Source organism: Loxodonta africana, chromosome 1, assembly GCF_030014295.1.
Source record: "Loxodonta africana isolate mLoxAfr1 chromosome 1, mLoxAfr1.hap2, whole genome shotgun sequence".
Lineage (NCBI taxonomy): Eukaryota > Metazoa > Chordata > Mammalia > Proboscidea > Elephantidae > Loxodonta > Loxodonta africana.
In genome coordinates, this window is record NC_087342.1 from 116693148 (window position 1) to 116708843 (window position 15696).

Genomic DNA, 15696 nt, shown 5'->3' on the forward strand with positions numbered 1-15696 from the left:
ATAAACTGAATGCTTCGACGGTCAGCATAGCAGGGGCAGGGGTCTGGGGGCCATGGTTTCAGGGGTCTTCTAAGTCAATTGGCATAATAAAATCTAATAAGAAAACATTCTGCATCCCACTTTGAAGAGTGGCGCCTGGGGTCTTAAACACTAGCAAGCAGCCAGCCATCTAAGATGCATCAATTGGTCTCAATCCACCTGGATCAAAGGAGAATGAAGAACACCAAGGACACAAGGCAATAAAGAGCCCAAGAGACAGAAAGGGCAACATGAACCAGCGACTACATCATCCTGAGACCAGAAGAACTAGATGGTGCCCGGCTACAACTGATGACTGCCCTGACAGGGAACACAACAGAGAACCCCTGAGGGACCAGGAGAGCAGTGGGATGCAGACCCCAAATTCTCATAAGACCAGACTTAATGGTCTGCTAGAAGGACCCCGGTGGTCATGGCCCCCAGACCTTCTGTTGGCCCAGGACAGGAACCATTCCTGAAGCCAACTCTTCAGACATGGACTGGACTGGACAATGGGTTGGAGAGGGATGGTGGTGAGGAGGGAGCTTCTTGGATCAGATGGACACTTGAGACTATGTTGGCATCTCCTGCCTGGAGGGGAAATGAGAGGGTAGAGGGGGTTAGAAGTTGGCGAAATGGACATGAAAAGAGAGAGTGGAGGGACAGAGTGGGCTGTCTCATTAAAAAAAAATAGGGGGAGAGTAATTGGGAGTGCGTAGCAAGGTGTACATGGGTTTATGTGTGAGAGACTGACTTGATTTATAAACTTTCACTTAAACCACAATAAAAATTATAAAAAAAAAGCTTCACACATCATGAACATTTTCATATGGCATTTAATAGGCATTTGTGGTTGATGGCAGTCTAGTTTTATTTTCAGATACTTTATTTATAGAATCTACTGTTGGCTTCGTTATCCACTACAGACGGCTTGTGCCGGTGGTGTGATTGGTCATGACTCTTGCCATCATAAGACCCACTGGCCATTAGAACTGCAAAATGTGTCTGACAACATCAACATAATGCTGATCAGGGTGCAGCTTCCTCTGACTCCCAGGCTGCAGGAACTTCTTAATTGTAGGGATGTTACTGATTCTTGTTTTAAATGCCTGAAACGAGAAACATAAAATCAGGCTTCAGTAACAGTCGCAAAAACTCTTAAGAATCAGAGCTTTGTCATCAGCGGGGGCTGCTCAGACCTTGATCTTTGGGAGACCAGTGTGTTAAATCACACTTAATTCCTCAAAACATGTTTGCTGGATATCCCCTGGGGCAGATACAAAAATTGCTGGTGTGTTTAGCATAAGTTTAATTGTTTTGTTAAAAATCATTGTCACAATCGGGCAACATATATCAAAAGCCTCAAAAAATTCATATTCTTTGACCTATCAATTCTTGTTCTAGGAACTTATTATAAGAGAATAAGCATAAGCAAAGAAACAGCTATAGGCACATCAATGCAGTGGGAATTGGAAATAACCTATATTTCCAGGAAAAGGGGAACCCAAGACAAGGGACATAACCCAGTAATTTAAAATATTATACATAAAAGGAATTAGGAGAGTCCTTTTTTTTTTTTTTTTGTAGAGACAGGCAAAGATCTCTAGCATGTGTTGTTGGTAAAAACAAACAAACAAAAAAAAAACAACTGGTGAATGACAAAATATTTATCTTTTGTGTAAGAAAGGGAGGGAATAAAAACATATATTCTTATCTATCTTTGCTTATCTCTGCATAAGTAGGATAACTGGGAGGGCACAGAAAAACCAGTAAAAGTGATGATGGGATCGGGAAGTTGGGAGAGCAGTGGCGGGAATGAGATTTCTCCATTTATGACCTTTATAGCTCTGATTTTGAAAAAATATGTGATTTTATTGCCTAATTATAATAAAATGAAATGATATTGCAGAAGACTATTTGATGACATGTACATATGCTCATGATAAGTGAAAAAAAAAAATTTTAAAGCAGGCCACAACATGATATAAGCCATTCTGTTCTAGGGGAAAAGGCAAAATAATAGATCAGGAAATTTAATGCTTTAACGTTTGGCTGGTAGGATTATAAGGTCTTTTTTCTTTCTTTTCACCTTTTAGCTTATATGAATGTCTAATGTACCCACGATGAACTTGCATTCTTTTATAATAAGAAAAATAAAACTCTTCATGAATTACAAAACTCATGTTTACCTATGAAATAAAATGTTCCGAAGGAATTGGAATAGACCAGGTAAGGTTCGGCAGTGGCAGAGACAGAGAGAACCCAAAACCCACTGCTGCTGAGTCGACTGCCACTCATAGCGACCCTAAAGGACAGAGTAGAATCGCCCCATAGCGTTTCGAGGCTGTAATCTTACAGCAGCAGACGGCCACAGCTCTCTCCCGTAGAGCAGGTGGTGGGTTTGAAGGACAGAACTTCCGGTTAGCAGCAGAGCCCTTAAGCACTCTGGGAAATGGGGCTGTACAACAGGAAACAGGAAGCGGCAGCCAGCAGAAGCTCTGGGTGATCGAGGGGCTGTGTGGGGACCTGGTGTCAGCAGGACTAAAGCAGGCAGTGGGGTCTGCTGGAGATTGGACAAGAAAGCAACAAAGACAGGCTTGCCAGCCTTGCTCCTCCAGGAAAAAACACTCGAAGCACTAAAATATAGGAAGACACTGAATGTTCATGCTAGAAATCAAATCTGTTCTTTCTCCCTTCACAAGGTTTTATTTCCTAACAGATCATAGAGTGTAAGCAGGAGAAAACAACTAAAACAAATACATAAAATAATGATTTTTAAAATAGTCTTCTTCAGTTTCTTTTGAGATTGATCTGGAGGCATATTTTTCTATTGCATTGTTTATTTCTTTTTTGTCGCTTTTGTTTTTTGTGGATGTTAATAATAGTACACTACCTTTAGCAGAGGGAAGTCAGAAAGAACAGAGGCATTGAGTTCTTCCAACATTAAAATGGCTTCTAACAGCTGCACGTCTGCCCAACTGAATTTGTTGCCAACAAGAAAATCCTCCCTATGGTCTTTCAAAATCTACAGAAAGAAAAATAATTGGTTTATGGTCTTTCGAAATCTACAGAAAGAAAAATAACAGACATCGAATAAAAGTAAAAGACTATTTTGCCTGGTCAAACAGTTACAAAAACATGGAATCTTTTCCACGAATCAGATTTACTGAAGAGTCTTTTTCTTCATAATCTCCAATGCTTGTGAGTATAGGATGAAACTGACACTCTTATACATCGCACCTTTTGGAAATTAACTTTTCAGTGATTATCAAGGCCTCTTGGGTGGTGAAGTGTTGGAACCAGGCTCCCTGGAGGTGGTGAAGTAAAACTTTATCCACCCGTACAAGCATACACAAAAACCACTGTTAGCTAGAATCTGGCTGCTATGTTGTGGTGGTGGTGGTGGTGTTGTGCCATCAAGTTGATTCTGACTCATAGCGAGCCTACAGGGCAGAATAGAACTGCCCCATAGGGTTTCCAAGGCTGGAAATCTTTATGGAATCAGACTGCCACATATTTCTCCCATGGAGCTGCTGGTGTGTTCCAACCGCTGACCTTTCAGTTAGCAACCGATTGCTTCACCACTGTGCCACCAGGGCTTCTTCTGGCTGCTATACCAAAAGCAAAAAAAAGTCACCAACGACCCCAAACCTGAGCCACGTAAAAAACTAGTTTTTTTTACTAATCAGTGAAAATCAAATATAAGTAGTTCCAGACTTACAAGATATTCTAGTTAAGAGGAACTGTACTTCTTAGGACTGTGGTTAAGTCCTTTTTTTTTTTAACATCTTATCCTTAGTGATATGTACTACATACAATGTTGCAGCATGTAATTTGCTGATGTTATCATTCTCATGCCAATCCCCAAAGAATGAATAAAGATTGCATTTATAATGATACTGATAATAAAAGGTAATAATAATGAAAACTAAAAAAAAAGGAGGTGCAGTTGTCCCTTGGTCTCCATGGGGGATTGGTTCCAGGACCCCCACAGATCCCAAAATCGGAGAATGCTCAAGTTCCTCATATATGAGCCAAACAAAGGTCCAATGAGGAGGGCTGGAGAGAGACTGAGGGTCTGTGAAATGGTGGGGGGCTGCTACACATCCTTACGTTCCTGTGGTGCTCAGCACGTGGCAAATTCAAGTTTTGCTTTTTGAAACTTTCTCCCCTCCTCCCCCCCGCCCACCACCAAATATCTTCGATTGTTGTTGGTTGAATCCGCAGATGTGAAACCCACAGACATGGATGCTTACATCAGAACCGACTTATAACAGTGTTGTGGGAACGAAGCCCCGTCGTAAATTGGGGGTGACTTGTATAAAAATTCCTCAGGTGTAGCTCTATCTACCATATGCACAAAATATGTGTTTACTCCATAAATAAGGAACAAAGGTAAATTCAGACACCGCATCTTTTTCTGTTATGCGTACAAGAATAAAAATAAATATTAGTATGAAAGAAAAAGATGCCTAGAATCAATGAATTGTAGAGTGTCCTGGCCAAAGCAAAGATGAAAACACCCAGACAGGGTCAAATATGTAGAAGATGGTTCCTGCTAAAGAGAAGCTCACCGTTAAAAATTACACAGTGTGTGAAGCATCTTGCCTTCTACGCAAAGGCAACAGACTCAAAAAAAGGAGGATTTTGAGTCACAGAGTCAAAAACAAGAGAGAAATCTGTAAGATGATTTTAAAAAAATGCTTATAATGTTCAAAAAATTAAAAAGCGTATGGGTAAAAAAAGCATATGAATTTCAAAAAGATGCAGCTAAAAATTTTAGAAATGAAAAATATAAACATTGATATTAAAAACTCAATGGAGAAGTTAAAAAGCCAAAAAAAGAATTAATAATTTTCAGAATACAGGCTTGAGGAATCCACAGACATAAAGAGACTGAAAACATGAAAGAGAATTTAAGAGGCACGGGAGACAAAACGAAGCTCCAAAATATACCTAACAGAAGCCCAGAAGGATGGAAAAGGCAGAGCGAGAAAGATGGCATTTACAAGTGCTGTTTGATGGAGAGGAAACCCTGGCGGTGTAGTAGTTAAGTGTTATGGCTACTTAACCAAGAGGATAGCAGTTTAAATCCACCAGGCGCTCCTTGGAAACTCTATGGGGCAGTTCTACTCTGTCCTATAGGGTCGCTATGAGTTCGAATCAACTCAATGGCAGTGGGTTTGCTTTTTTTTTTTGGATTTGATGGAGAGTCTTCCAGAACTAAAAATAAAAATCCTCAGACCAAAGGAACACCAAGCGGATAAATCAAAACAAATCAAGAAGCACATAGTTGAAATTAATAAAATCCAGACAGTGGGAAACGCTATGAAGTAAATGCAAGAGGAAAAAAAGGCAAGAAAAAGGGAGAGGTTAAAGGGAATCCTGTAAACTGAAAGAGGCTTAAGAAATATATCGACTGATTACAATGAATAAGCTTGAATGTGATCTCGATTTGAACAAATAAGCTGTTTTAAAATGTTTTGAGAGGTATTGGATTAGGCTATACACTGATTCCAAAACCTGTAGCATGACAAAGCACATTTAATATTATGACTCAAATAATCAAATTAATTTTTTTTTGGAAGGTATTTTAACAATACTGTACAAGATCCTGGACAAACAGGAACTTGTTTTTCTAGTGCTCTTGGGTAGTCAATAATAAGTCGTTCTTTCCCAAGGCTAAGGCTGAGGGTGAATACCACAGAATTCTTTTGTCTAGTAAATATTTATGGAGCCAGTGCTTAAGCTGCTAAATGAAAAGTTGGCAGTTAGAATCCACCAGCCACTCCTTGGAAACTCTATGGAGCAGTTCCACTCTGTCCTGTAGGTTGCTATGAGTCGGAATGGACTCCACTATGGGCTTTTTTTTTTTTTTTTTGGATAAGCCTTCCTTAACATGTTTCACGCTATTCTCTAGATTTGGAACCTTATCAAATGTATTGTGTCCTCTAGATTCTTCCACTCTCTCTCGGAACCTTATCAGACTTGTAATTAACATCCACTCCAAAACAACTTCAGTAAAGTTATATCTTTGTGAGGCTTTGTCTTTGAATCGAGGCATGATTTGCCTCCATTATTAAACCTAAAACTACTATCTGATACAATGAATTTAATCAAGATGGTGATGTCTTGGGCTGATGGCTTATTTTAAAAATCAGAACAGAAATGCTATTGTGGTATGATTAATTACTTTCATGTGTGGCCTTTCTACCCATGGTCTTGTAACTCCCACCCAGGTGATTGTGTGATAGGGTAATAGTGGCCTACCAAGGAGATTGATCACTTTTGCCTTAAAAGAGAGCCAGTGCCAGAGCAGAGAGGAAGATCCCACCACCACCAAGGAAGAACAGCCAGGAGCCAGTGCTGGGAGGCTCCTGGGACCAGGAGATAGAGGAAGCTGTAACCCTGAAGGCAGTGAGAGGCAGTGGAAGGAGAGACCCAGCAGCAGGAGACGGCACAGTGAGCTTCCCAGCCCACAGAGAGAGAAAGCTGAGTGCCTTTGGGTAGAGGCCTATAGCCAGGGAAAGGTGCCCCTGAGAACACGACTGGAAGAGGCCATCCTAATGAAAGAACTGTATATTTGAGTGTTCCTGAGCCTGAATTGAATTGTAACCTGTTACTTCCCTAATAAACCCCATACTTGGGAGTACTGGTCTGTGAGTTCTGTGTGGCCATTGCAATGAATTATCAAACCCAGCAGTGTGGAAGGGACGGTTGGTGTCAGAGGTGGCAAAGATGGCTGAGAGAAGAGGCGTGTCTGACCTCCCCCTCGCAGAGTCAGCCTTGGGCTGTTGATCTTGGTTCTTCCCCCTTATGGGGTTGGAGGAGGTCAGACACCACCCCCATTCCGTTTTTTTACAGCTATATTCTTTCATTCCAATTAGTTTATTCTGATTCCGTTTTGTTGAAGGCACTATAATTTTACCTGCTTTTTGTTCTGGAATCCTTATTAAAAATTTGGTTCAAAAGCAGTAAACACTAACATCAAAAAAAAAAAAAAAACACTGCCGTCAAGTCAATTCTGACTCACAGTGACCTTATAGGTCAGAGTAGAACTGCCCCATAGGGTCTCCAAGGCTGTAAATCTTTTTGGAAGCAGACTGCCACATCTTTCCCCCCTGAGTAGCTGGTGGGTTCCAACCACCAACCTCTCAGTTAGCAGCTGAGCACTTAACCATTGTGCCACCAGGGCTCCCAGCTCTAACATAGCCTCTGTCTTTTCAAATATTCACTGTTTAAAAATTCATATCAACTACAGGAGATGTAAAAGCCCTGGACTCCAGCAGCCTACCTTTTCAAAGGCTGGTAAGTAACGGGTTTTTGCTTTCTTCATGATTAAGGCAAAATTCTCCTCCTTTTCCTTAGGGGGTTTGAATGGAGCCAGCATGATCATTAGCATCAGGTCCAGGGTGCCGTCAACATACATATCAATCCTGAGGAAACACCATTCGATTCTCATCCAGAGAGGAAACTCTGAGTAAAGGGTTTCCTAAGCCAACACTTCTATGGTATAAATAGATGTTGGGGCAAATGATTTTTGATTCTCTCCCTTAAGCTTCCACTCTCAGGAGTAATTTTTTTGACTAGTGACTGGGGCCTAGTAGGAGTTCTAGAAAGGTTTATTGAATAAAGGGATATATGAAAGAATTAATGGATGCCTTTCAGCTGAATTCTGCCACAAACAATTGTTATTATTGTTTTAAAAACTGAACTGAATGAAGTTTACCAATATGCAAAGCAATTAGTGCCAAAACTTTTCACTCATTTAGGGAAGATATGTCATTTCGCAGATCTTCTGCTGACTTGTCAACTGAGAAAGGAGTTTGCCTTCCTAGCCAGGTCAGCCAAACAGCTAGATTTCATTTCCTTTAAAATTTTCCTTTTGCTGGAAAACACTGAAAAAGTATTATTAAAAAAATAATAATAGATATATTACTACTTCTTATTGGCCTGTTGGAGTCATTTTATGCTAGTTGTATGTCTTAGTATCCCTCACTATGTGCTTATTACCCAACAAATTTAATTTAATGATCTTGCGTAGTCTTTGTCTTTCTAAGTATATTTACTATATGTCTTAGTATCCCTCACTATGTGCTTATTACCCAACAAATTTAATTTAATGATCTTGCGTAGTCTTTGTCTTTCTAAGTATATTTACTATATAAGTGTATGTACTATATAAAAAAAAAGTGTAATTTATTTTCATTGCCCTATCTGAATTAGAAATCATTTTTCTTCTATGTTACATTGTCACTTAGCCCACTTATTTTAGTCTATTACAATTTATGCTAACCCAGAGAAAAGACTATTAATGATACAATTTATAGCTTAGAACATGCATCTTAGAAAAAAAAATGGACATTTAAAAAAAGAAAAAACAATTAAAAACATGCATCAAAACAATTAAAAACAGAATGCTTTTGCATATTAATACTTTTCTACATTGCTATAAAAGAAAACTATTCATACACCGTCTGGGATTGCAGGTTGGAACAACTAAGTCTGTTTTAAAGATGAAGGTATAAGAACATTGGGCGTAGGCTGCTACTCGTTATGAACTTTGCTCATTCCTAAACTATTCTCTCTCTCTCTCTCTCAATAATTGAGCACAGGGCTTTCTCGCACCAGAATATGCGTATGTCGACTAAACACCACGTCCATGTCTATGGTAATGAGTTTTCAAGGACCACTGAAAAGGCTACTTGACTCCCCAAATCCAGATGAAATTTTGTAGTTGCAAGTCCTTGTTTTGTCTTCAGTCTGCTTATCTCCTGTTAAATTAAATTATTCCTGGGAGGAATAACCCAATCATTTCAGCCAGGCCTAGCACAGTTTACAGCACACAGCAGCAGATGCTTGCTGTACATAGGTTGCAAAAAATGGCCACAAACCTTCGCCCCTCCAGTATTTGCAATGACGCTTGGCAGCTCCTTCCATCAACAGATGGAGTCTATTTCCTGAGCTGACCTCATGCATTGCTTTGACCAATAAAATGTGGTGGAATTGATGAGGGATCAGTTCTGAGCCTAGAATTTAAGAGGCCTTATGTTCTTCTACTCTCTCTCTTTTAGAACCCTGCATCTCTGCCATGAGAACAAGCCCAGGCTGAGAGGATGAAAGACACATGGCCCATTTGCCTCCATCACCCCTACTGACAGCCAGCCAACAACCGAAATCAGAGTCACCTAGCTGACTGCTGGTTGACTGGACATAGAATGGGTCCTGTTGAGATAAGTGGGGCCTGGACCAGATTAGCAGACACACGCCGCTGACGCATAGAATGGTGAGCAATAATACATGCTGACTGACTTAAGCCACTGTGTTTGATGTGATTTGTTATTTACCTCAAAACACATTATTTGTGGTAATAAATCACTGAAACTATGCTCAATCTATGTGTTCTGAGTCAGTAATTTCCACCTTCATGTAGAATAGTTTACCAAGTCATTTTCTGAGGGCAAATCGTGTTAGGAGTCAGGAGCGAATATGAGAATGCTGAATGCAGACTGCTACGACAAGCATACAAAGTGGTAAGGCCTGGAGTATTTATTCAGAGTTCAGCCCAGGGTATTCCAGCTCTAGTAGAGCATCACCCCTTTTCTCGCCTCAGCTCAGGCTGAAAGGCTGCCTCTGAACCAGATCTGCAGAAACTTGGCTAAGTATTAAGTGCAGGCATGACACAATGGTACCTGACTCTCTCCTTCAGGTCCTTCCCATACAAGTTGTACTTGGCAGCCAGGTAGCTGAGGATGGCTCTAGTCTGTGTTAGCATCATTCCATCCATTTCAACCAAAGGTACTTGGCCAAAAAGCAGGCATCCATCTGTGGTTTGAGCAAAGAGAGGTTAATATGTTCTCCTTCCTTGGTTGCCATGAGCCTGCAGGAAGGAAGTCCACTTCTAATTTCGCGAAAGCAGTTTTTAGTTTTCACCCAAAGTGCTGAGTTAAAGACCCCAGTTGTTGAGGAAATGTTTACCATTTGCTTCATGTAAAATTGAGATCAATTTGATGGTTTCATGCATATTTGTGTGTTGGCTAAACACGATTATAGTATAAGTGTTATAAGCGTGTCTGGTTCTCAAAGTTTAGGGTGTATAAGAATCACTGGGCAGGGGGGTTGTTAAAAATACCCACCCCGCTTCCCAGTTATTCTGATTCAGGGGTAGAGTCTGGGAGTCTGTGTTCTTAAAAAGCACGTCGGGTATCTCTCTAGGTCTACACAGCAACAGGGTGGACGTGGCAGCAAGAACCAAGCTCTGAAATCTGGCAGACCTGGGTTCGAATGCCAGCTTTCACCCTTTCCAGCCATGTGACTTCAAGCAAATTTTACTTCTCTGAACTTCAGCTTTCTTTTCTCTAAAATACTAATTTTCTATTGAGCAGGGTTTTGGAAGAAATGAATGCTGTCAGTAATCAATGCTCAGTAAAATTAAGTTCTTTTTTTTTTTTTGCAAGTGAATGCCTGTACAAATAGATTCACATATGTGCTATAAATGGTGCTATTTTCATGGGGGCTTGAATAAATGAATAATCTTTAAGCTTCCAGTAACAGCTCTACATTGCTGAGAATAAGGAATAACTAACTTTACTCAGAATAGAAACCAGACTTCGCTAGTGCATTGGCAAAGGCCACAGTTAATTTTCCCAACTTCCAGTACTGTTGGGAACACTGGTGGTATAGTGGTTAAATGCTATGGCTGCTAACCAAAGAGTTGCAGTTCAAATCCACCAGGCGCTCCTTGGAAACTCTATGGGGCAGTTCTACTCTGTCCTATAGGGTCGCTACGAGTTGGGATCGACTCAACGACACTGGGTTTTATTTGATTTGGTTCTAGTACTGTTGCCACTTGATTTAATAAGAATAGAAATAGTCTCAGGTAATGGGGAGAACACCACCCCAGGAACCAGTGACTGCTTTCCAGAGAAGCCAGTGTCCCTGTCTAGTTCTGACTTTAGGCAAGTCTCTGAATCTATTTTCTGATCTTTAACAATATCTGTCCTGCTCATCTTACTGAGTTTCTTTGAGTAGAAATAAGACTATGACTGTGACCATGCTTTGGAAATATCAGTACTATTATTAAGGATAGGCTGCAAAACCTTCATTTATTAAAGATATTTCTATATTCACTCAGTGTTGAATGAGAATCTAAAATCTAGGCACTGGGCTAGTGCTTGTGATTGAAACAAACATCAATTAGAAATGGTCCCTGCTTCTAGAAGCTGACAGTCCTCAGAGGGATTTAAAAATCTCAGCTCAATAGTGCAGGTAAGGATCTTTGAGATTATTTTGTTCAACTCCCTCATATTATAGATAGAGGCACTATGGAGGCCAGTGAAAGCAAACACTGGCCCCACTAACACAGGGGACAGCTAAGCCAACAGACGTGGGCCTTCTGACCCCCAGTCCAGTGCTCTCTCTGCTGTTCTTCTCTGCCTCTTTTCACAAATTACTGTAATGTTCAGGAAGGTATCCTAAGCAACGTAGAAGCATCATAGACTCAGGGAAGGCTGGAGGACTTCAGAGGCTGTTAGGGAGGACTTCACGTTAGAATGATCAGGGAAGAGTTTATTCAGTAAATATGTGCCTAACCCCTACTATGCACCAGTAGTTGTCCTCATTTGGGGTAGAATGGCACAGAGATAAAGAAGAAGAGCTTTTGGGGGATTCCAGATAATAAAGTTCCTGGACAACAGTGGGAAGAGGACTCCCCCACTCAGTAAGATCTGCTGGAACATTACAATCTATGACCACAGAGATTATTTTATTTTATGTTAAGGAGACAGAAATACGGAGAACTTAAGGGTCTTGCCCAAAGTCATACAGTTGGTAAGTGTCAGGTCTGCTAACTAGCTAATTGAATGTCCTTCTTAAAAATAGTTTGTGTTAATTTCATGTTTGTCTATCAGCGACAATGGGGCCTACTCTGGTATCCTTAGATAAGGAAAGCAATGTTATCGCTGTTAGGAGTTTAAAAAGTACTAGTCTTTTCTCTCAGTGTGAGAAGTTTTTCTGGAGGATTATAAGGATTAAGGACCCCTTCTTTGATCAAAATTTAATCAAAAACATTTTTTCCATAGTTTTCTTGATTCTGTTATTGTAACATGATAAAATGGTTTTTGTTAATCCGTTAAAACCACCAAGAAAAAATGAATATGAACCATGAGAAATAGAGAGTATCTTAGGTCAGATTCACTCTCTCTTTTCCCTCTCCCCTCCCACCCACTGGATCAGTATTTAAAAATTCTTAAAGGATTCTTCCACAGGAGTGTGAGTATTGAACAAATTCACATTAGTCAACCCACAGCAATCCTATCTAATAGTGGTGATAGTACAACCAACTTGATAAACTTTTGTGAAGGCCAAAGAGACAGTGCATATGACAAGCTTAGCTCTGCACTAGAAATGGAGTGAGCAATCAATAATGTTAGCCATCACCAAGGTCGAGAAGGGGAGAGCATTGACATGTAGTGGGATTGGCAACCAATGTCATAAAACAATACGTGTATTAATTGTTTAATGAGAAACTTGTTTGCTCTGTAAACCTTCATTTAAAGTACAATAATTTTTAAAAAATAATAATGTTAGCAGTCGTACAATGAGACTGCCTTTTCTAATATTTGTCATTCTAGAGCTCTGTGTTCTACATCAAAATGAATATTTCTGGAAACAAATTTCTATTTTTGTAATAACATCAAATAAATTTAGGCTCACCCTTCTCCAGCTTTTCATATTGTTCTCTTTTTTCAAGAAATTCTTCTTCAAACTAGATAAAGAATAGAAAGGTATTGCTATAACTGTTATAATTTAAGGTAATCAGAAAAAGAAATGCTTACATTGTAGAATGCCCAAAGGCTCCCAGAAGGAAAATCTACGAAGGAACCACCAATTATCAACTACCACACAGTTGAAAATTCTGACAGAACTTGTGTGTAGATTAGCTTAGACTAGCATGGGGCTGACACCCCTTTTTGTTTTTTGCCTACTTAAAGGATTCTCCCAGCCTCCCTATTCATATCTTCTCATTTCTTCACCTTGGCTCTTCTCTCTCCCCAAACCCTTGTCTTTTCCTCCAACTTCCCCAAAGATTTCTCCTTTTCCTTGCTTTTTTTTCTTCTTCCTCTTCTGTGTTATTCTCCTTCTGTATCAAGACAAATATAATTTCCCTCTGATGACCACATACTCATTGAAAGAGATCCATGATGATCACATATTCAATGAAAGGGATCCAAAGGTCATTACTTGGCCTGACAGAGACTGGAGGAACCCTGAGAGTATGGCCCCTGGAAACCCTTTCAGCTCAGTAATGAAGTCACTCCTGAGGTTCACCCTTCAGCCAAAAATTGGACAGGCACATAAAACAAGACTAAAGGGGCATACCCGTCTGGGAGCAAGGACTAGAAGGCAGGAAGGAACTGGAAAGCTGGTAATACGGAACCCAAGATTGAGAAGGGAGAGTGTTGACATGTCGTGGGGTTGTTAACCAATGTCACGAAACAATATGTGTACTAACTGTTTAATGAGAAACTAGTTTGTTCTTTAAAACTTCATCTAAAGTAAAATAAAAATTAAAAAAGAACAAAGATCATCATGCAGGTGAGTTTACCACACTCTATTGATGGAGGTTGTAAAATTTTTGTGGGAAGGAGTAATTTTTTTTTGCCTCCCAAATCTTAATGGGTGGGAAGGAATAAGGTGATGAGTGTTAGGAGAAAAGTCTACCCAAAAGAAGAGAACTTCAGAGGAACATAGAGAGGGACTGACAAGCAGTACCTTCCCTCACCTCAATTTAAAGGATTCAATCACTTTCCTTAAACAAATGGTAAAATAAAGAAGGTAATGAGTTGCTGCTCTAGAGGAGATGAAATTCAAATAGGGAAAAAGAAGTCTACGCCTGCATGAAACAACAATTCCAAGGCACTTGTGAACATCTAGGGAAAAGTCAGTGGGGAGGGAATTCAGTCACGGGAGGAAGGATATCTGTGGGGCAGGTCATTCAGGGGAGGGCTCTAGGGGGGACCTGACTGAGCCTAAGGTTCAGGATGGCAGCCAGAAGTAGAGTGTGACTGAGGTGCTGAGGCAGAGCTACAAAGACCCCAGAAAACCAGCCAATCCCAACAGAGAGAATGAGTCAAATGTGAGTCTTCTCCTTCTCCTTTGCCTTGCAACCCAACAAGATCATTTCTACTCTCTGAAGTTTCCAGAACATCTCCCCCCTCCCACTCCGCCACTCCCACTTACACACTGGATTTTGATCCCTCGCTCACTTCCTACAAAAGAAGGACGATTGGAAAGGGAAAGAGTGGATACAGCTTGGAGTCACCTGTCTTGGATTTTGAACGGGGAAGGAGTCCACTTCCATCTCTCCCCAATTGCCCTCCTGCCTTTTCCCAACCAGGAACCAACCTCCACTCCAGCTGCAGCCAGCAGCCACCGGATAGACTCCATCCTGCCCCTGCCACGAAAGTAGTAGAGCTTGGGTTTGGCTGTCATGACTCCTGGTTCAGGGCTTTTTGAGGGACAAAATACAAAAAATATATTTAAAGAACAATCTAACACATGCCATATGGTGTATCTCCATTTACGACAATTCTAAAAAAGACTAAACTATGCATACATAGGAAATAAAACTATGAAGAACAGCCAAAAATAACTATCACAGAAGTAGGATGGAAGATACCTCTAGAGAGGAGAATGGGGGTTATGATTGGGGAGTAACACTGAGGGTTTCTGGGATGCTGACAATATTCTGTTTCTTGAATAGAATTAATAATTAGTCTTAAACTGTACATAAATGTTTTTCACTTTCTGTACATTAGCTCTATCTCACAGTAAAAAAAAAAAAAAAGAGTAAATGATACACATAAAGGTATTTTGTAGATTGAGAGGCTGCTTCTGGCATTTTGAGAAACCAAAAAAAAAAAAAAAAAAAACCCATTGCCTTGGAGTCGATTCTGACTCATAGTGTCTCTATAGGGTTTCCAAAGAGTGGCTGGTGGATTTGCCATAGCTCTTAACCACTAACCAGGAATGAATATAATGGCTTTATGAATGACCCTGCAAAAGAAAATCTTCTAAAGATTTTCTCCTCATCAAGGAGGCGAGGAGCCCTTACTTATATCAGACCACTATGAGTCAGAATGAACTAAGGGTTTCATAAAATCAATATGGTATTACAGGAAATGAACACAGCCTTAAAGAATGAGTACGTAAAAATATAAATTTGTTTGTCTGACCCCCATCCCTTCCCTGCCTCAGGGCTTTATAGATCAAGGGCCTAGATCTGGTTCTCTACTCATTTTTCCTTGACCTCTAATGAGTATCAACTAAGATTAGGATAAACCACAGCTTGGCAATAGAGAAAAACAAGTTTGTATAAGCTTCAAAAATCAGACCTAATCCTCATTGTTAAAAAGTACATTGTCAGAACTTGAAAAGAACAGGTGCAGCAGAAACATGCATTCTGTCCCTGGGAAATAAAGAAGCAGGGAACAAAGGAGCAGTGCTTTCTGGATTTCGCCCAAAATGAAAACATTCTGAGACTGGTGTTGCAAGACCCAGAGCCCAATGGCTCAAGCTGAGTATTAACTCACACTCCTCTCTTCAACTCTGGATTTTCTGCCACTGATATTGGCCAAAAAAGGAGCCTAGTAGCTCAGTGATTTAAATGCTTGGCTG

The 15696-nt window shown here is 40.3% G+C and overlaps 1 protein-coding gene across 1 annotated transcript; it reads right to left on the reverse strand.

The window, feature by feature from the left end:
* Positions 1–926: 926 nt before the first annotated feature.
* Positions 927–14511, reverse strand: LOC100670476 (glutathione S-transferase alpha-4-like). The gene is made up of 6 exons (XM_003404431.3): positions 14425–14511; positions 12733–12784; positions 9711–9843; positions 7313–7454; positions 2912–3043; positions 927–1127 (listed from the first exon to the last, which is right to left on the reverse strand). Exons 1-6 carry the CDS (start codon positions 14509–14511, stop codon positions 1005–1007), a joined length of 669 nt encoding a protein of 222 aa, XP_003404479.1. The 3' UTR covers positions 927–1004.
* Positions 14512–15696: the final 1185 nt, after the last annotated feature.

Bases quoted from the DNA above. Each gene is read 5' to 3' on its own strand.
- LOC100670476 (XM_003404431.3), bottom strand. From the start codon at position 14,511: ATGACAGCCAAACCCAAGCTCTACTACTTTCGTGGCAGGGGCAGGATG. The intron at 12,785-14,424 runs GTTGGTTCCTGG...TTCTTTATCTAG, and splicing joins TGGCTGCAGCTGGAGTGGAG to TTTGAAGAAGAATTTCTTGA. The intron at 3,044-7,312 runs GTAGGCTGCTGG...TTCTTTCTGTAG, and splicing joins ACTTACCAGCCTTTGAAAAG to ATTTTGAAAGACCATAGGGA.